The sequence below is a fragment of the Microtus pennsylvanicus genome, chromosome 14 (assembly GCF_037038515.1).
Source record: "Microtus pennsylvanicus isolate mMicPen1 chromosome 14, mMicPen1.hap1, whole genome shotgun sequence".
In the NCBI taxonomy this organism is placed as follows: Eukaryota; Metazoa; Chordata; class Mammalia; order Rodentia; family Cricetidae; genus Microtus; species Microtus pennsylvanicus.
Window position 1 is genome coordinate 34,995,328 of NC_134592.1, and position 21,158 is coordinate 35,016,485.

Genomic DNA, 21,158 nt, shown 5'->3' on the forward strand with positions numbered 1-21,158 from the left:
TATCCTGAGCCCAGAAGATCCAGCTAAACCACAGCCAGGAGAGATGGCTTAGTGGTCAAGAACACTTGCTGCTCTTTCAGAGGACCTGGGTTTGATTCCCAGCACTGACATGATTCACTAACATCCCTAACTTTGGTTTTAGTGGATCCAAACCCTCTTTGGTCGTCCGAGGTTACCAGACAAGCACATTGTGCACATATAAGCATGCAGACAAAATGCTCACGCACATAAAATAAAATAGTATACACACATACACACACACAGGCACACATTTTGATGAGAATGGTAGTGGTCTATGCACAGAGGAGGGTGGTGGGCAGGGTCACTCTTAGGACATGCCTTTTTTTATAGCCCAGGAGCAGAGAGAACAGGAACATTGGGGAAAGGCCAGAGGCAGGGTGAGTCTGCCAGGGTGAAGCAGGACTCTGCTCAGAGTGTGGAACAAGGAAGACTTTAGTCCCTGGTCAGTAATTCAGGGAGACAGGAATGCAGGCATGGGAAGAGGAACATCTCCCAATCACTAGAATGAAAAGACCCAGAACTCCCCAGCTACTCCATCCATGTATCACCCATATGGCGACCAGGCAGGACAGCGCCTGGCAGGGGACACTGATATGACCCACCTATCTCTAGAATTTTATATTTCTCTGAACCCTCTCTCCCCTTGGCAGGATCCCATGTAGTCAAGGCTGGCCTTAAACTCCAGATCTTCCTAAGAAATAACACAAAGTAAGGACTGCTAGCTACTTGGCTAGCATCTTTCGCTCTCCCAGAAGTGAGGGCAGGGTACAATGCTAACTCCCTGACTTCAGATTCCACTTCTCTAAGAGGCGGCAGGGACCACAAGTAGTGTGTCCTCTTTGCTGGTTTTTATCTTTTTAAATTTTCATTATTTATTTAATTTTTAAAAGCTGGCTTTATTTGTTAAAACATAAACAAAATATCACTGTAGGCAATTGTTAGAAGAACCAAGTTATGGAATCAGCTTAGCCACTTATCAACAGATAAATGGTTAAAGAAAATGTGGCGGCATTGGTTACGGTATAGTGGTGAGCATAGCTGCCTTCCAAGCAGTTGACCCGGGTTTGATTCCCGGCCAATGCACAGTACCCACCTTTTGGGGGCTGGAGAGATGGCTCAGAGGTTAAGAGCACTGACTGCTCTTCCAGAGGTCCTGAGTTCAATTCCCAGCAACCACATGGTGGCTCACAGTCACCTGTAATAAGATCTGGTGCCCTCTTCAGGCCAGCAAGCATACAGATAGACAGAACACTGTATACATAATAAATAAATAAATCTTTTAAAAAAAAAAGAAAGAAAAAAAATGTGTATGCATATGTAACAGGAGGAACGGCCTGGCTATCTTACACCCAAAATAATCACACAGAAACTGTATTCATTTAAACATTGCCTGGCCCATTAGCTCTAACTTCTTATTGGCTCATTCCTATATCTTAATTTAATCCATTTTTATTAATCTGTGACTGTGGCTTACCAGCAAGATTCTAACCAGCGTCCATCTCAGGCAGGAGATCCATGGCATCTGCCACTCTGCCCTTCTTCCCAGCATTCAGTTCTGTCTACTCCTCCTACCTAAGTTCTGTCCTATCAACTAGGCCAAGGCAGTTTCTTTATTCATTCTCCAATGAAAGCAACACAGAAACAGAAGGAACTCTTACACCATGTACACATGGTGGAATATTATTTGGTCCTAAGGAACAAAATTACGACCTTTGCAGGGAAACAGGTGGAATTGGAGATCACTGTGCTATGTGCAATAAGCCACACAACAAATACTACATATTATCTCAGCTCTGATCTCAATTTAAAAGAGATCACCCACCTCAATCCCAGACTCTGCCTTTATTCCCCAAAGGAGGCAGACTTCTGAATCCAAGGCTGACCTGGTCTACACAGTGAGTTTCAGATGAATTCCGACTACATAGTGAGACCCTATCAAAAGAAGGCAGACAGTTTGGGAAGGAGCCAGCAGAAAAGGGAGAGGAGGGAAAACAGAGGGCAATAAAGGGATTAATATGATTAAAGTGCATCATATTATCTGTAGGCAGATGTCATAATGAAATTAATATTTTGTACACTTATATATATGATATATATTATAAATGATATATTAAATATATGATTTATTGAGCTGGGGGGTCTTATGCAAACCAGGCTGGCCTTGAACTATGCAGTGAAGAATGACCCTGAACTTCTGACCCTCCTGCCTCTACCTGAGTGCTAGAATTACGGGCACCAGCCACCATCCCTGCTGCATACAGTATTGGAAACTGAACATGCAGGGTCTCTTGCATACCAGACAAGCATTCTACCAACTGAGCTACATCCCAGAGCCTGTCGTTTTTGTTGTTTGGTTGGCTTTGCTGAGACAGGGTCTCACTCCTTAGCCCATCTTGAATTCATGGCAGCCTAACTGCTTCTGCCTCTACAGTGCTAAGTCAACAGGCATGGGCATGCCATTAATAAATACAATAAACATGTTACTAATAAATACAACTTAAAAAAACAACTCCATGTGCCAGTGAGATCGCTCAGTGGGTAAAGGTGCTTGTGGCTTGTCAAGCAAGCCTGGTAGCCCAAGTCCGAACCACCCAGAGGAGGAAACTCATGAAAGTTGTTCTCTGCCCTCCAGACTGAGGCATGCCTGCGCCTGACCGCCCCCATGCCTAATTCAAATGTCAGCAATTCCATTTAAGTATCTTTCTCCAGACACAACTGATCAGAGCATTTATATGCTCATATAACACCCTTAACCTTTGGAAGGGGCAGATAATGATCCACTTGCCTGCTTCTCTTTTGGAAAAGCTACTTTTATAAATTAATATCTGCTAATGAGCAGCAAGAGAGGAGATGATTACCACTGGGTTTGTCTTTTGGAGCAGCGGCATTCAGGGTTCCTCATTTCCCCTCTTTCCTCCTCTGTCTAAAGGGTACCCTTCTTCTGTCCTTTACAACCTACCATTACCTAAAAATATTTATATTTTTGTTTTTATGGGGGTGGGGCACACATACCACAGTACACATGTGGAGATCATAGGTCACTCATAGGAGTTGGCTCTCTCCTTCCACCATGTGGGTCTCAGGATTGAACCCAGGGCACTGGGCTTGGCAGTAGGTGTCTTTACCAGCTGAGCCATCCTGACTACCCACCTGTTTTCAAATCTGCATCAGGCCTGGTTGCCAAACACAAATACTGCCATTGTATAAATAAAGAACCATTCACATAAGATGTGCACTAATAAAAATTTAATATCATAAAACAAATCAAAAAACAGCAATTTTGAAACCATTCACAATTAAAGTGGAAAGAGACAAAATTATAAGGCAGCCATCCATGGAATGAATTTATGTGTACAAAGGATCCAGAAAAGGGAACATCTGAAATCACCATTCAGGCCACCAGACCAGAACTGTGATGTCACCACACCCTCAGACTCCCGGCCTACAGGAAGACATCACCAGACAAAGAGCGGACAAAGCCAGTCTGTTCAGCAGCTGTGCTGGACCGAGCACATCTAAAGCAGCACTACGTGGTCTGCCAGTCCTGTCCCTGCAGCCACACACCTGCGGGGCTCCCGAGCTGAACTGCAATGTCTCGAGCACAGAAAGGTTGTCGTTGTACAGTATCTCCACCAGTGCTCTTCAGGGCCGAGGCCCATCTGTACTGCGCAGAAGTGCTGCTGCAAGCCTCTCTTGTAGAACGGCTGCCGAGGGTGTGGCCCTGGGCTGCAACAGTCTGGGGCTCTGGTTTGTGCTGCTGACATACAGTTCCCATGATCACAACTTCACTACCATGAGTTTCAGGGCTTAACACACTCTGTCGCTGGTGTGCCCCTCCTAGTTCTAACCCCTGAAAAAGAGAACCAGTCAGGGACAGACTGTTTTTTTTTTTTTTTAAAAAAAATCTTTTTCCCCTTTCTACAAGAAATGGCACCTTTTCTTTTCTCTAATAATCCAAAAACCCCAGAGCAGGCCGACCTGGCTGTCTTTAACTGAGAAATTTGAAGACTAGGGTGGAATGGGGAGACACACTGCCTCGGTACTGTTCCAGCTGCTGGTGTTCCAGGCCAGAATGTCTGCCTGTAAGACACACGCTGGCAACAGCACAGACAGAAAAGCAGAATCAAACAGGAACACCGCTGCTCTGCTGACGTGGAGACTGACGACACTGCGGGCCCAGTGAGGGGAGTGGATCAGTGTTTTTCAACTTAGAGTTGCCTTTTAGCAGCATGCCTGGAATCTGAAGTACATCCATGTCTCCCAGAGAAAGGGGCTCCAATTGTAATTAAGACTGCTTTGGTTATGAGGAAGGATGGCCCATGCTTTTTATGTAGTACTTCTTTGGTAGCCCATAACTCCACTGGTAATCACGGCAGCAGCCGAAGCATCACCAATGTGTTCAAATGTGTTATCGCATTAAGGCATCCACACCTCTGGAGGGAGTTTTGAGGAGGAAAATGACAGAAACACGTTGGAAAGTGAACATCAAGGTGGCCTTTCTGAGGTCACTGCCTGCCCGTGAGCAACCTCTCCCTCCCTAGACAGAGGCTCTTACCCTACAGCATGGTTCCTGCTGCCTAAAATGCATTGGACCCCTATTAAGGTTCTATGGCTATTTGAGCCTGATGTCCAGGGAAGGGATGAGTGGTTCCCAGGCAGCAGCTCAGGACCTGCGAAGGGCCCCAGCTTTGGAAGGCTCATTACCACTGAGGTGGGGGTGGGGAGCAAATTTAGCAGTTTGATGGTTCAGTCCTTGCCAGAGTCCAAGGCCCAACCCAGCAAGATATTCTAACCAAGCTTAGAAGCAAGATGGCAAGGCACTGCTGAGTGAAAGAGGCTCTGGCCAGCGCAACAATCCCTGACTACTACATGTAGTAAGATGACAGAGGTTACTTCGATTCAAACCAAACCAGACACAGAAATTGGCTATTTACTTGACACAGTGAAGTTTCTAGAAACTTTGGAAGGACTTGATGAGCCCAGACCTTTCCCAAGTTAGCTGTTGCTGCCTCATCAGGAGTCACCCAGCTCCCACACTGCACGCCTTGTCACCTTACGTGGGCTGCAATGGCTACCAGCCTCCAAACAAAACCGCACTTCTGCTAACTTTCTTCACTGTGGCCAGCAGAGGGCTTGCGAGTTTAATTCCACAGCTGCTGCCCCGGTGACAGTTTAGGAGAGAAAAGGAAACCACAGGCATGCTGGCAGTGTCCTAAAAATACAAATGACTGGAGCCACTGCGCTGAAGAAACTAGTCTTGGCTCTCTCTTTATGTAAAGTGTTTTGACATGATACAGAAAATATAAATTAATACAGTATTATACACTTGTCTGACAAAACAGGGTTTAGGCAGATTTTGGCAAACATGGAAAAATCACCTTCGTTTGTTGAATACTTTCTCTGTCTCCACTGCTTAAATTATCAAAGTATTAGTGATATGTCAACTCACACATGAGGAGGTGACATTTTTAAGGGCTTGAAAAAGTGGTATTTGCCACCAAGGTAACTCATTTGAAGGAAATGAAGAATAGGGACAGTGCTGGCTGTCTTTATCATCATGGTTCAGAAGTGGGTGTCCTGATGAAAAGTCATCTCCCACCAGTCCTGACATCAGCAGGAGCAGTGAGCAGCACACAGGTAGCGGGCAGGAAAGAGCACAGCACGGGGAGAGCGGACACTGACATGATTACAGGAGCTTGAGGCCAGCAGCGGACACTCCCTCCTGACGCTCCTGCTGCTCCTGCACAGGAGCTGAGCAGAGGACAAGGACTCAGCCAGAGGGACTGCCGGCTGCTAAAAGAAATAACAGCAGTTCTCAGCCTGTGGGTTTGTGACCCCCACAGGTGTTGCATATCAGATATCTACATTACAATTCACAGCAGTAGCAAAATTACAGTTATGAAGTAGCAATGAAAATAATTTTATGGTTGGGGGTCACCACAACATGGGGAACTGCATTAAAGGGTCATAGTATTAGGAAGGTTGAGAAGCACTGACTTAGCAGAAAAGGACAACATACTTTGTAATAGTGTTACTTTATAAAAGGCTACTACAAAGATGTCAGTTACTAGCCAAATTCCTGGAAAATTTAACATCCCTTAATTCACTGTGATCACGCTGTTGTTGAAGGAAAGCTGTGCCTGAACAGATCCTGGCTCCTCGGGAAGAATGTGCTGCAGACAGGCACCCTGCAAAGGCTACTTCAGGAAAATGCTGTAAGATACCGGACCCTCTTCAAAAGCCAGCCCCACCTTCACTGCTCTACTGGCAGGGCAGGCTCTGTTTAGGGAGGCACGTGCAAAGGAGATGCTCAAGACTCTAGACATCTTTCGCTGGACATCTCTCTCAGGTACAAGTCAGCTTGTGTCTTCTGCCCTTATTTTCCTTACTCTAACCTCAAATTAATTGCCATCACCTTTAGCATCAAGAGGGTGAGTGTTGCCACCTTCTCTCAAGGTGTGTGGCACAGATGCTAAAGCACCAGTCAGAGACAGTGAGACCCATGTTAAAAACCAACGGAGAAAGTGGTAGAGCCTCTACACTAAGGGGAAAAACTTTAGCTTAATTACAGAACACTGTATTGTCATAATTACTATTTCATTGTATGAAGTTCTCCACTTTTCTTTAAAACTAAATTCCATCTTCCCTGAGAATAGGGTTAAGAGAAACATCAAAACTCAATATGTCAAAGTCCCTCTAAAAGACAACACAAAGTCTGTCTGACTATAATGTTCCTGCTACGCGCTGTTCCACTTCTCCACGATTGACCCTCATCTCCCTCGGACTCTAGGAACACGGTGGAGATGGGCAAGGTGAGACGAGACACTGAGGAAGTGAGGGGCGTCCCACGCTTGCTCTTCTTCCTGGATGGCAATGGCCGTGGACTGAGGCTGGAACCTGAACGTTAATGCTGGTGTCCTATTGATAGGATGAGTGGAATGAGGCACCCCAGAACCAGGGCGGCCACCTCGAGGCGGCTGAGGCCTTTCCCTCCAGTGGAGTCAGCTTTGTGGCTGTGCCCCATTCCACCCACTTCAGGGAGGACGTGAACGGTGGCAACATAAAGAAATGTCCCGGCAGAGAACAGCATGGCCACTCCAGTGGCATTGACCTCTGAAAGGGCTTCTTTGCTGCTCTGTGAATTAGAAGAGAGAACGAGGAAAAAAGTCACATCAAAGTTGGAGACAGGAAGATGTCCCAACTAAATCTGAGTATTTATTTATGCTTGGTGCTGCTTGGTACATGGAGGCATCTTGAGATAGAAAATTCAAGGGGAGGTCTCAAATAAAAGACTGAGAACACCAGTGACAACATGCAATCACAGATTTAAAATTTATTTAAAATTCATAATTTTCATTATACAGATACTATGATTTGAGAAAAGAATAAAATAAAAAAATCAAGCTAATTAATATCTACGCTTGTGTTTTTGCAGGAAGAACACTTAAAATTTACTCTTACCATTGTGAAATGAAAGCTGTATCAATAACAGCTGCTTTTCAAAGCCACTTTCAAGTGCTGGTTAGGAGGTTTCACTTATGTCTGAGATGAATCTCAGAATTTTAGTCATAATTCATTAGTTCTAACATTTAATAAGTATCCTCTATGTACCAGGCCAGGTGCTTGAGACAGACTAATCAAGATGCAACAGAGGCAGGCGGATCTCTGGGTTTGAGGCAAACCTTGTCTACATTAAGAATTCTAGGACAGTTAGGGCTACACAGAGAGACACTGTCTCAAAAACAAAACACAACAGAAGTACGCAATAGCTGCCCTCACAACATTTAAAATGTATCCCATTCATTTGTAGCAGGCTTTCTAGAACCAGCAGTCCCCAAATCATGACATGGAGACTTATTATTAATTATCGTATGCTTGTTCCACTAGCTCTTACAACTTAAATTTAACCTGTTTCTCATCATCTACATTTTACTTTGGGGCTTTTTACTTTTCCTTCAATCCTGCTCCTGCTGCTTCTGTGGCTGGCTGGCCTGGGGCTTCTCCCTTGTTCTCTCTTCTCCCCCAATCTAGATTCCTCCTCCTACTTAATCTCTTTGCCTACCAGCCCTGCCTATCCCTCTGCTGTCTAGCTATTGGCCATTCAGTTTTTAATTAGATAAATCAGGTTCCTTAGGCAAGCAAGATAAAACAAATGCAACACATCTTTACATAGTTAAACAAATGCAGAATAAATAAATGTAACATCTTTGCCTAGTTAAAGTACTACTCCACAACATTCAGTAATCTGGGTTTGTAGTTTTTGATTTACAAGGTCTCATAATATAACCTGGGCTAGGCTTGAACTCTCCTGCCTCAGTCTCCCAAGTGCTGGGATTACAGACATGTGCCACCATACCTGTGATCATTTGCTAATCTTTATACAGCCAGCCACAGTCTTTTCTATTAAAAAGAGTAAATCTGTGCGCCCAGGCCATTGGTTAAAACTTCACACCTTGTCCCAGACACAGCATGTACTGCCATGCTTCCTGTGGAAGGTTCTGAAGCACAGCAGTCAGTGAAGAGATACTTGTATTTGAGAAGAAACTATCAGGGCTGCATCATGTTTCAGTAAGTTTATGGTTTTGTGTTGGGTCAGTCATAGCTCTCAGTCCCATTAGTTCACGTGCTGCAGACTTTACATCTATATCTATGTGGGGAACTAGGTACATGACCGTACAGTAAGGGATGCTCACACTTACCTTACTTAATCCTAAGTATGTCAGCATGGACATGGCTGGTGCTGCCAATGCAAATACCAGCAAGTGCTTTCTAATTCGATTCCGCTCCAGGCCAGCATGGATCAGGAAGGAAACCAGCCCAAATGCTGCTGGAGCCTGGAAATGACAAAGTAGCCCTTATTATCACTTGGCAAATAGGGCTTGCTTCCATCTCAAGAAACACATGCGGTGTCATCTGAATATGAACGCTCATTACAGAAACCTAGGCATCCCACCAAGAGCAAGCTTGCCTTTTAGGAATCAGTGTTCTCACAAGATAAGCCTGTGTGTGTCCATATATATGCATCTTGTAGAACTGTACAGAAAATTATTTGGAATTTTTAAATTTTTATTTATTATTATGTGTGTGAATGTAGCCACCTGTGCACCAGTGTGTGTGATGACCAGAGGACAACGTTGGGGAACTGGGCTTGTCAGACTTGCTCAGCAAGCACTTTTACCCACTGAGCCATCTCTTCAGCTATGTGAAAAAAATTCTATGAAAAATAGAAATTGAGAGCCAGGTGGTGGTGGTGCACGCCTTTAATCCTAGCACTCGGAAGACAGAGACAGGCAGATCTTTGTGAGTTCAAGGACAGCCTGGTCTACAAGAGCTAGCCAGGGCTGTTACACAGAAAAAACAGAGAAATCCTGTATCGAAAAACCAAAAAAGAAAAGAAAAAGAGAAAGAAAGAAAGGAAGGAAGGAAGGAAGAAAAAAAGAGGGCTTGAGAGATGGCTTGGTGGTTAAGAACACTGGCTGCCCTTCCCAGCAACCACATGGTGGCTCACAATCAATGATAATGGGATCCTGTTCCCTCTTCTGGCATGCAGGGGTATATGCAGACAAAGCACTCATATACATAAAATACATAATAAAATAAATATTTAAAAATGGAAATCAGTAAGAATTTATCCCTTTGTGTATATGATAATACAAAAAATAAAGCCCTTCAAATAAGATTTTAAGAAAATAATAGTAAAAAAATTAGCTATGAGCAGACATATTTAATTCTGTTAAATAGATAGCAATTAAGAAACAAACAAACAAAAAAGGCTATCAAGATGCCTCAATGGGTCAAAGTGTTTGCTACGAAGGCCTTGAGACCTGAGTTCAAACCCCAGGAGCCGGTCAAACGTAAAAGGAGAAAACAAACTTCACGCTAATGGTCATACATGTGTATGACCATGTACACACACACAAAAATAAATACATTTTAAAAGCTAAAAAAGAAAAACCAACAACTAAAAAACAAAACAAAACAAATAAAACCCCATATATCAGAAATACTTCTAGGACCAAGACAAATTTTAATTACAAATATGTTCAATACCCAATCTTGGCTTACCTTGTGTAGCATTATCGCCACAAACACAATTAACTGAACGCTAGTCTGTGAAGTAGAAGCTGCTGCTCCCAGAGCTACACCATCCGCTAAATTTGGAGACAAGGAAAGAGAAGATGCTATGAAGGACACAAGTGCAGGGCTGGGTGCATGGGCTTCAAAGCCAAGCAGAGCTGGACTTGGCTCTAGGGAAGTTACTCAACCTCTCTGAACTTCATCTTTAAGATGGGGCAAAACATGCATTTTTAGGGCCTCGTGAGGGTGAAAAATGAAAGAACATTCATCTTAGCAAAGAGCTTAGCATCTGGCCCTGAGTAGTCCATATGTTAGCTGTTTTTATTGTTAAAAAGAAGGTATGAAACACAGACAAGTACTGATGAGTCAAACTGTAATGACAGTCGTGCTAAAGAATCTCAAAGGAAGCATCTTTCTGTCTTCAAGGCTTGAGGCCTCAACACAGATGATTCACGTGGGATGGGGACTGCCTTAGTTTGGGTTGCTATCTCTGTGATGAAACACCATAACCAAAGCAATTTGCAGAGGAAAGGGTTTATTCAGCTTACACTTCCACATCACTGTTCATCAACGTTAGTCAGTTCTGGAGTTCCAGCAGCGCTGGAACCTGGAGGCAGGAGCGGATTCAGTGGTCATGGAGGGGTGCTGCTTACTGGCTTGCTCCCCAAGGCTTTCTTAGCCTGCTTTCCAGGACCAACAGCCAAAGGATGGCACCACCACAATGGACTGGCCCCTTCTCATCAATCACCAATTAAGAAAATGCCCTACAGCTTGATCTTACTGAGGCGTTTTCTCAATAAAGGCTCCTTCCTTTCAGATGACTCCAGTTGTGTCAAGCAGACATAAAATTGGCCAGCACAGGGACTTTGGCTGAATGGGTGTGTGGAAACACAGTTTAGGAATGGAGTTGTATGAAGAGAATTCTGAGTGCTTTGAGAATACTGCCAAGAAAACAGGACAAAAGTCTTGTGACCTCAGTTGGTTCCAAACACAAAATTGTTCTTGGAATGTAAAGTTTTTGCGCTCTTCCCAAGTGTGGTAGATAGGAGTGAGTTCAGATTGCTCATTGTTGCTTGCTGTTGCTTCTCAAACATTTATCCTTTATTATGTCTCTAAAAACATGCTTTTGTCATGTGCAGCTTATCCTTACAATTGTATACTGATGGAGGTAGGTCTTGTATCTTATCTGTTGCTTTCATTGGTTAACTAATAAAGAAAACTGCTTGGCCTGATAGGACAGAAAATTAGGTAGGCGGAGTAGACAGAACAGAATGCTGGGAGAAAGAAGTCGAGTCAGGCAGTCGCCATGATTCTCCCACCTGACACAGCCGCAGGTTAAGATCTTCCCTGGTAAGCCACCTCGTGGGCTACACAGATTATTAGAAATGGGTTAGATCAATATGTAAGAGCTAGCCAATAAGAGGCTGGAACTAATGGGCCAGGCAGTGTTTAAAATAATACAGTTTCCATGTAATTATTTCGGGTATAAAGCTAGCAGTGCGGGCGGCTGGGTACCAGGAACATAGCCCGCTGCTCCTACAACAGTATACAGCTTGAATTCATGAGAACTTTATTCATGTGACCTTTCCTTTTTTTAAAAGATATATTTTTATTATTTTTAGATTATGTGTACGTGTGTAAGTGTGTCTAGGTACCTGTGTGGACCAACAGTATCAGATCCCCTTGGAGCTGGAGTTGGAGGTAGTTGCAATGCCTGCTGTGGGTGCTGGGAACTGAACTCAGCTCCTCTGCAAGAGCAGTACATGCTCTAAACAACTGAGTCACCTCGCCAGTCCCATGCAACCTTTCTTACCCTTAGAGTAAAATGCCTGGGGCTCTGAAGAAAGTTGGCTATTGCATGAGACTTTAGTCTATTGCATTTATTGGCTCCATTCTCCCAGGTCCCACTGCCTCTGGATCGGTGACATCAGTGAATTTTGTTAGAAAGCAGAAAACAGCAGGCTAGGAGTGAGCTACTTTTCACACGCCTTTATTTGGTTCTGACAGAATCCTACCATCAGGGTCTAGGTTTGGGTTGTGGTACTAAAGCAAGTCCCATCAGCAATGCTGAGTCTTCTGCTTAGACCTCAGCCTACATGGGGCAGCAGAGCTGTTTGGTGCTGAAATGCCCAAGCTCTTCTCCAGAAAGATCTCAGGGCAGAGGTCAGCAAACTTCAAGCCCAGGCAGGAAATACCTGGTCTCTTGTAACTACTCAACTCTGTCACTACTGTACAAATCAAGCCACAGGTGGCATATAAACATATGAGTACAGCTGTCTTCCAAACAGCAGCAGTATTACTTTAAATGGCATAGTTTCCCAGTGACATGAAATATCCTTTCTGTTTGGTAGTGCTGAGGCTTGAACACAAGCCATTCACACACTAGACAGATGTTTTTCCACTGAGCTACAGTCCAGATTCTTTTGGACAGGGTCCGGATATATAGCTCTGGCTAACCCTGAACTCGCTAAGTAGCTCAAACTGATCTTGAATTTGTGATCCTACTGCCTCCACTTTCTCAGTGCTTGGATTACAGGTGTGTGCCCCATGTCCACCTTATACCTTGTGTTTAGGTATCAAAAATACAGAAATCACATTAAAGGAGGCCACTAAAATTTGAAATAAATAAATAAATAAGTATATACCTATATCAACATACATATTTATGGTTTAATATGTGTATGTAAAAAAAATACAGAAATCGCTCTTAGCTTGTAAACACAGATAACAGGGCCGTGCTCAAGCTAGAGGGCTTTGTTCAGCACCCTCCCCCAAGAGCATTCACTGCAACCCTGACTTACCTGCAGCGTGGACAACCAGCCCCAGCGTGGTGGTAATTTTGGAACTGCTAGGCCTTGCTGTTTCTGGATCTACATGAGAATGAGAAGGAATCACAAAGTGGTATGACATAAAGCAATAGAGACATCTGTCTGGAGATGGTCTGTTTGTTATTATTGTCATTGTTACTGTTTCACTGTGCAGCCCTTGTAGGCCTTGAACTCAAAATCACCCTGCCTCAGCTTCCTGAGTGCTGGGATTAAGAATATACAAGACCACATCCAGCTGGATAAGTATTTTGAAAGCTCAGATTTCAAACTTTGATGTAGATTTTTTTTCTCATTGTTTTTTTTTTCTACTTCAAATACTTAGATGTTCTCCTTGCACTAAAGAGATGGGCGTGTGGGAACTCCTGGATAAATTCCTGAAATGTAAAATCCCCAACTGCCTGAACTTCCTCAGTCTGCAGAAAGTGCTCTCTGGCCTCTGTTTACTTCTTTGCAGGCTCATCTAACCCACCTGCAACTCTGCTCTCATCCCCTCTCCATTTCGCAGCGACCACCCTAGCATGAGCTTTCACCAAGTTACTACAGTTGCCCACTGCTTTTCTTACTTCCCCAAACTCGGCTTAGCCCGTCCCATCAGAGGCACCTGTAGCACTACCCTTCCGCTGTACCGTTAACCAGCTCAGGTCAGCTGCAACCATGTTGTTACGTAGGTTGTTCCTTCAGGACTGAGAACTGAACCCAGGGCCTTGTCCATGCATCTGAGCACTCTTCCACTGAGTCCACTGAGTTATAATTCCCAGCCTCCTTTTTACTTTTTTTTTTTTTTAATTTTGAGATAGAGTTTCACTAAGTGTCAGACTGGCCCTAACTAACTCTAAAGACCATGCAGGCCTTGGGTTTGTGACTTCCCTGGCTTAGCTTCTGATTACAAATCAGAACCACCACACCTGGCATGAGGCTAAGCATCACCTAGGTCCATAGTAGCTCTTAGTATCTAGACCAGTTAACACAGTTTCTCTAGTACTTTCTAACATTTTCACCCCCCTTTCCCTAAATCTCCTCATCTCTAGTTCTGGGCAAGTATTAACTTTCCCAGAGTATTGGCCCAAAACCTAGATCCAAGTCAAATCCTAGGATCACATCCATCAAGAAGGGATCAGAGAATAAACCTAGCTCAAAATAACTGTCTCTTGGTTCAACTAACATTCTGTGTAGCTGCAGAGGTTCCGTATCCCCACCTCAGAGAGAGAAAACGATGTCCCTGCTTCCATCCCAGGCCAGTTGTAACCAGTGCACTCTGTCCTTCTTCCTCTTCCCGTCTAACATGTCTCACGTACTGTATGCAGCACTGGGCACCCAATGCTGCTTTATAACTCCTTTTTCTGGGGATGGTACTGCTTTCATGGGAAACACAGGGGTGGGAGTGGGGGCAGGCATGAAGATCCAGCCCTAGCTAAGGAGCTCTTGGCATTTGGTAGCTGCTAGGAGAGAAAGAGACCGTTCTCCTTTAGAGTGGATCCCTAGTAGGTCAACTACTCTCCAGAGCAGCCTCCACACCCCACAACCAAGAGTATTTGTGCAACACAAATTAGACTTCATGGAGAGGGAGAGGAAGGAGGGAGGTGTTCAGTTCTACTCTCAGCACTCACATCTGATGGCTCATAGCCACCTGTGACCAGCTCCAGGGGATCTAACTCCTCTGGCCTATGCGGGGACCCTCATGTGCAGAGACACACACATGGAAAATCATGTAATTTTTTTTTTTTTGAGACAGGGTTTCTCTGTGGTTTTGGAGCCTGTCCTGGAATTAGCTCTTGTAGACCAGGCTGGTCTCGAACTCACAGAGATCCGCCTGCCTCTGCCTCCCAAGTGCTGGGATTAAAGGTGTGCGCCACCACCACCTGGCCATGTAATTTTTTTTAATCAAGCAAGAGGACACAATGGTTGTTATAAATCTACAGGAAGAGACTGAAGTTCAGCATAATGTTGACAAGTGAATTAACTTTTACTGACATTTAGTAATACATAAAACCAGAGCTATGTATGTGATATACTCCTGTAATCCTAGCACTTGGAAGACAAAGGCAGAAGGCTGTGTTTGAGGCCAGCCTGGGTTATATAAACAGAGGAGGCCTATATAATTTAAAATTCTTTTATTGGGGTAGGGGGTTAATAGAGAGATGGCTCAGCAGTTAAGAGAACTGGCTGCTCTTCCAGAGGGCCTGGGTTCAATTCTGCGCATCAACATAGTTAGCTGTAGGAGGCTGGTCTGACGGCTCCCTGAGCTACACCAAAGCAGACTGCTGGCTTCATAGATCTTGATCATCTGGTCAAAGCACTTTCAAACTTCTTTGTTTACTTCTTTCCTCCCTGTATCTAATAAGCAGATAATAATTTACTCACTATCAAGTTCTTTGCTTGTTTGGTTGGTTAGTTTGGGGTTTTTGTTTGTTGGTTGGCTAGCTGTTAGATAATTCTCACTGTGTATCTCCTGGCTGGTCTGGAACTCAGTATGTAGATAAGGATAGCCTTGAATTCTCTGTAGTGCTCTGTACTAAGTTTATAAAGATCAACATTCCAATAAGTGGGCTACAGGCTTTAGCCTGCCTAAGGGTTTCATAGCACAGAAGAGATAAAGGACTTCTACCCTAGACTCTTACCCAAATGCCACTGCTTTAAGCCCAGCAGGGTCGATAGATCAATAAACAGTTGTGCCATGCCACAACTTACTAGCTTCACAACACTTGAGGAAAACAAGTTTGCAATTAAGGCTACTGGTGCAGACTGACAAGTGCCCACACAGCCCCCAAAGCCTGAGAGCTACTCACCGTCAGTGGAATGCACATGGGAGCTGCCAATCTGGTCCACTAACAACATAAACACGAAGCCCAGGACAAGGGACACGCCTATGTAGGCATGCAGCTGTGTGTGGTCGTGGCTGTGCTCATGTTCATGGACAACTGGTATTTCTGCTGCTTTGTCTGATGCAATCACATTCTGCTTTGTTTCACTGGCTTGGTGGTGTTTTCCTGGAGCAAACAAACCACAAAATGTAATAGCTTCCATTTGTGTTTTAAGTGCTACTTAATTTACTGCAAAGATACCTAAATTCCTATACTGAAACTGAGGCAACCATAAACTCCTTAAGTTAAAAGGCTATAATGAAAACATTCCCAAATGCCTTTTGCTTTTTGGTATGCAGACCTTCTGACTGCATATCAACTCAAAATCTTGGACATGGAAGCAAATCACCATACAAGAATGCAGTCACATTTCAAAGGGCCCCAAACCTAAAACTTCCCTTTTCATCTGAGAAGTTCATGCCAGTCTCCTAAAAAGCACACAGGGTTTTACACTGATGAAACCAGATGAAGGCAGGACAGTGGCAATGAAAGCAACTGTGGGCAAATTCACATTTTCATACCTAGGTTGATATGACATTTACAAATAAAAAGCAAACAGGATAGAAAACATTTAGCTTTCATAAAATATTAGTGAGTAATCATACACACACAGGAGTCATATCCTTCCATTTAAATTTAGATCATCAATGTGGTTGGGACACTAATAATCAACCAAAGGCTATTCCAATTTATAGTTATGTGTTTGACACTTCAAACATAAATGAAACATAAAAGACCAACCTTTTTTTTTTTTAACATTTTTATATAATACATTTTGATTACATTCTTTCCCTTCCTGCAACTCCTCCCAGGTCCTCCCCTCTTCCCTACTCATCCAACTTTATATTTTTTCTCTCTGTAAACAAAAAGACAAAAAAACAAAAACAAAAAATCCAACTATCAAAACAGACTAAAAGAAAAGAAAGTCAACACGACTAAAAAATACCTAAACAAAAACAAATCAAAACAAACAAAAGCACACACACAAAAAAACCATAGGATCATTTTATCTCAGTAAACTACTCCTGGGGATGTGGCCTGCCTTGAAGTGTGGTTGATCTACTTGGTTTCCATTGAAGAAAATTAACTGTCCCTATCCTAGCAGGTTTCAATTGCAAATAGCTTCTTGGTTATGGGTATAGGTGAGACTTTGTATCTACTCCCCTTCTCAGTGCTGGGACTTGTCTGGTTTGGACCGGTGCAGTTTGTTCAAGCCTCTGTGGGTTCATATGTAAGTTCATATGGGCATCAGTCCTGTTGTGTCTGGAAGACGGTGTTTCCTTAGAGTCATCTATCATCTCTGGCTCTTAGAGTCTTTCTGCCTCTTCTGCATAGATCCCTGAGTCCCGAGGGAAGGACTTTGATGAAGACATCCCATTTAGGACTAAGTGCTTCAAAGTCTCCCACTCTCTGCACATTGTCCAGTTGTGGGTCTTGTCGTTAATTTCTATTTACTGCAGGAAGCTTCTCTGATGAGGGTTCAGCCATGCTCTCCACTATGGCTATAGCAGTATATCACTACAAGTCATTTTATTCCATGATCCTTTAGCAGAATAGCAGCAGGTTTTCCCCTAGGCTCATGACCTACCTAGTCTCAGGTTTGTGGGCACTCTAGCAGCGTCAAGTATAGGTTCCATCTCTTGCAGGTCTTATATCCAATCAAAAATGACTGGTTACTCCCATAACAAAGGCCAAACATCTTTGTATGTGCGTGCATGTGTTATACATGCATGTGCTCAACTGTGTGTATGCATGTGGAGGCCAGAGGACAGCTTGAGGAAGTCAGTTCTCTCCTTCCACCATGTGAGTTCTGTGATCAAATTCCCGAGACCATCTAGCTTGACACTAAGTCCCCTCATCTGCTGAGTCACCTTGATTGGCACACCATCTGATTTTTGGAGTCAGGGTCTCTCACTGAGCTTGGAGTTTGTCATTTTGACTACAGTGACTGGCTAGCATGCCCCCGGGATAGGTTTACCTATGTTCTATCCTCCAACATCTCCCCTCCCAGCACCAAGAGTACAGATACATACAACCATGGCTGGCTCTAGTTGTTTTTTTTTATGTTTATTTTATTTGATCAAGGTTTGCAACAAAGTTCCAGAAATCCTCTAAGGCCAGGCAATGTGAGAAAAGACCCAATTCCCTGAGTGAGCTGTTCATGAAGCTGTAAGGGTAAAGGCTAAGTTGTGACAGGGGGGTCACTGGGACGGAGAACACAAGCCATCTTCTTCTGAACGCAGTAGGACCCAGTGGAGACAGCACAAGAGAGGCCACAAATGCTACAGGGGACAGAGCTATGGGGCAGGGCTATGTAAATCCATCAGAGCACATGAAATGCCACCCTGAATCACAGTCAAAAGACACTGAATGGCAGTGTTTGGTGTTTGGGTTTCCAGTTGACTTTGATCTCATCTTTCCATAGTATAGAAAATGTTCTCAACCTCCTGTGGTAGTTTGAATGTAATTGGCCCCCATAATCTTATAGAGAGTGGTACTATTGGGAGATGTGGCCTTAATGGAGGAAGTGTGTCACTGTGGGATAGTCTTTGAGGTCTCCTATGCTGTTTCAATCTACTTCCTATTACCTGTATATCAACATGTAGCAGCTACCTCTCCATCAGGTGTCTGCCTGCATATTTCCATGTCCCACCATGATGATAATGGACTGAACCTCTGAACTGTAAGTGAGCTGCTACAATGAAATGTTTTCCTTTGTAAGAGTTGGATGGGCAGGGCGTCTGTTCACAGCAATTGAACACCTTCCTGATGCTGTGACCCTTTAATACAGTTAGTTCCCCACGCTGTAGTGACCCCCAATCAAAAAATTACTTTTGTTGCTACTTCGTAACTGTAATTTTGCTACTGCTATGAATCATAATATAAATATCTAATATACAGGATATCTGATACGCAACCCCAGCAAAAGGATCGTTCAACCCCCAGGTTGAGAACTGCTGTTCCATACTATCTTCCAAACGTTTACTCTGTGCTACTGTACACTAGGAAAGACCTAACATGTTTCTTATTTTGCAGGGGCTCACAGTTAAGAGAATGCCTTGAGTCCCAGAGGAAACCTTGGTCCTTTTAACAGTTTCTGAACTGCAAGAGTGTAACGGCGTTAAATGAATGCAGACAGATTGTAAAAAAATATATATAGCTTTAATGGCGAAATAGACTTATAGAACCACCGTTCCTGCGGAGACCAGGAAAGCAGAAGAGAAGGCTGGGAGCACACTCGCCAAATTTATAGACAAACATTAGCCCGAGGCGACCATGCCCCCTTAGGGGCGGGACTTATCCCTACATCTCCCCTTTTTGTCTAAATAAGACAGAACTAAACCAAATACAACTATATACAATAATAACAAATAATAAATATGACAAACAATATAGAGAACAAAAGTTTTGCTAAACATTCTATCTCAAGGAGTCTAAATAATGTAGAGAGTGGGCTGGTGAGATGGCTCAGTGGTTAAGAGCAGTGACTGCTCTTCCAGAGGACCCGGGTTCAATTCCCAGCACCCACGTGGCAGCTCGCAGATGTCTGTAACTACAGTTCCAGAGAATCTGACATCGTTATACCAATGTGCATAAAATAAAGTTAAATAAAGATTTTTTAAAAAAAAAAAGAAAAAAAATAATGTAGAGAGTAACTATAATTATATAATCTTCAACTCTGTCAAAGATCTGAGAAGGGAATAAATATTACTTAACAAATGAGATATATCCAAAATGTGCAACAATTGACAGAGACAACTGACTACCTGGGCAATCACCCAAAGTCTCGTTTGCAATGTTGAGTCAACCAATTTTGGCTAAGGCCTAACATAACTGACATACCATTATTAAAGGCAAGGAACTTTTCAAAAGTATCTTACCCTGTCTTGGCAGGATATGACAGTCCTGTTTTATCCATTGATGCACGCTCTGTATCTCTGTCAGTGGTTGAGGTATGGGCATTTCTTTGCCCAAAGGCCAGTTCTGCCAAATAGAAAGGCTCCAGGTGGAGTGTCTTTGGTGCTCAACATTCTCTCGGGAATAGAGCGGTGTTGCCAGGAGCAATTGTGTCTCACTATCATGAAACTCTGAGTTAGATTAAAGGCCATTTTCTACAGCTCTTTGAATAGATTGAAGATTATCTATCTATACTGAGTATAATCTCTATATATCTAGAGAACCTGATTAGTCTAATTATAAATGACAAACTTAGATGACTATTTATCTATATAATTCTCAATATCTATCTAACTTAAAAGACTAAGACAATAAACAACTGTGTAACAAATGAGGATAATGACCTCCAAATATAAACACTGTACAAATATACATTGCAATATGGTAAATATATATCAATACACAAACATTATATAAGTATCTTAATCAGAGGTAGAAATGTACACTGCAATATGGTAAATATATACAATATATATTTATCAATACAATATATGTCAATACATAAAAAATGTTTTAAACAGAGATAGAAACATGCATGCATACAATAGTCAATATAATTTAACTTTGTATCAATATACAAGAATCGATACCAATATATTTGTCTAAAAGCAGTAACTCACAATTATAAATCTATTATCCCATCATTCCCTCTTTTTTTTTTTTAAATGATCCCTGAGCTTATAAAATTCCTCCCCCAACCTCCCAACCCCTAAATGATGTCCCTAAACTCAGGGGTAAACTTTACTGGGAGAGGGGACGTCGTCCTCTAGAATTACTTCCAGCTGTCATGGGGGCGACGTTCTTTCTGGGGGATCCTGTGAAAGTAAAATGATGGTTAAATTTCAAGATCAATGTCTTTTAAAATTGCAAATAGTCTCTGAGTATTTTGTGGAGGTCTGGCCAGAATGTTGTACAAGATGTGCACCATTTCAGCTAACCAAGTTGGGATCGTCTTGTGCAGCTGGTATCCAAAACAGGTCTTGTAGTAGCGCTATCAGTATCATGACGTCATATCAACCAGGTAGAGTTGTTGTTGTGGGGCCCCATCTTCTTCCTGGAAACTTCAAATGTCACTTCAGGAAAAACTCATTGTTCATTGTGAAAAACTTAAACATTAATCATATAGACATATATAGACATACATATATATATTCAATGAAAGGCATGATAGATATATTCAATGAAAAGTATGATAGATATGAAGAAAAGCAAAGATGTTTTCTAAACTCATATTTCTTTCTGTCCCATATCATGGCTCTTGACATGAGACAGAAACTCCAGAAACTCTGGGTTTTTCTCTTACTAACAGGCTTGGAATTGGAGAGGGACTGGCCAGAGTCCAACTTCAAAACCAGCTCTACATATTTATAAAGAAATGTTTAATAAGACATATATATATATAAATTAATACTTA

General features: G+C 42.9%; 1 protein-coding gene and 1 non-coding gene across 3 annotated transcripts in view; one reads left to right on the top strand and one right to left on the bottom strand.

Moving 5' to 3' along the window:
- Positions 1–1,029: 1,029 nt before the first annotated feature.
- Trnag-ucc (transfer RNA glycine (anticodon UCC)) lies at positions 1,030–1,104 on the top strand. Its single transcript has one exon. It is a non-coding gene; the product is annotated as a tRNA-Gly (tRNA).
- A 2,148-nt stretch (positions 1,105–3,252) lies between these two features.
- The window catches only part of Slc39a9 (solute carrier family 39 member 9), a 52,364-nt gene continuing 34,458 nt past the window's right edge, over positions 3,253–21,158 (bottom strand). Inside the window, exons 3-7 of one of the 2 annotated variants that reach the window (XM_075948449.1) lie at positions 15,713–15,913; positions 12,900–12,968; positions 10,087–10,172; positions 8,721–8,855; positions 3,253–7,156 (exon numbers count right to left, since the gene is read on the bottom strand). In XM_075948449.1, the coding sequence (XP_075804564.1) occupies positions 6,926–7,156; positions 8,721–8,855; positions 10,087–10,172; positions 12,900–12,968; positions 15,713–15,913 (722 nt within the window). In that variant the 3' untranslated portion in view covers positions 3,253–6,925. The remainder of the gene's footprint in view (positions 7,157–8,720; positions 8,856–10,086; positions 10,173–12,899; positions 12,969–15,712; positions 15,914–21,158) is intronic. The other variant, XM_075948450.1, reaches the window with a different exon arrangement.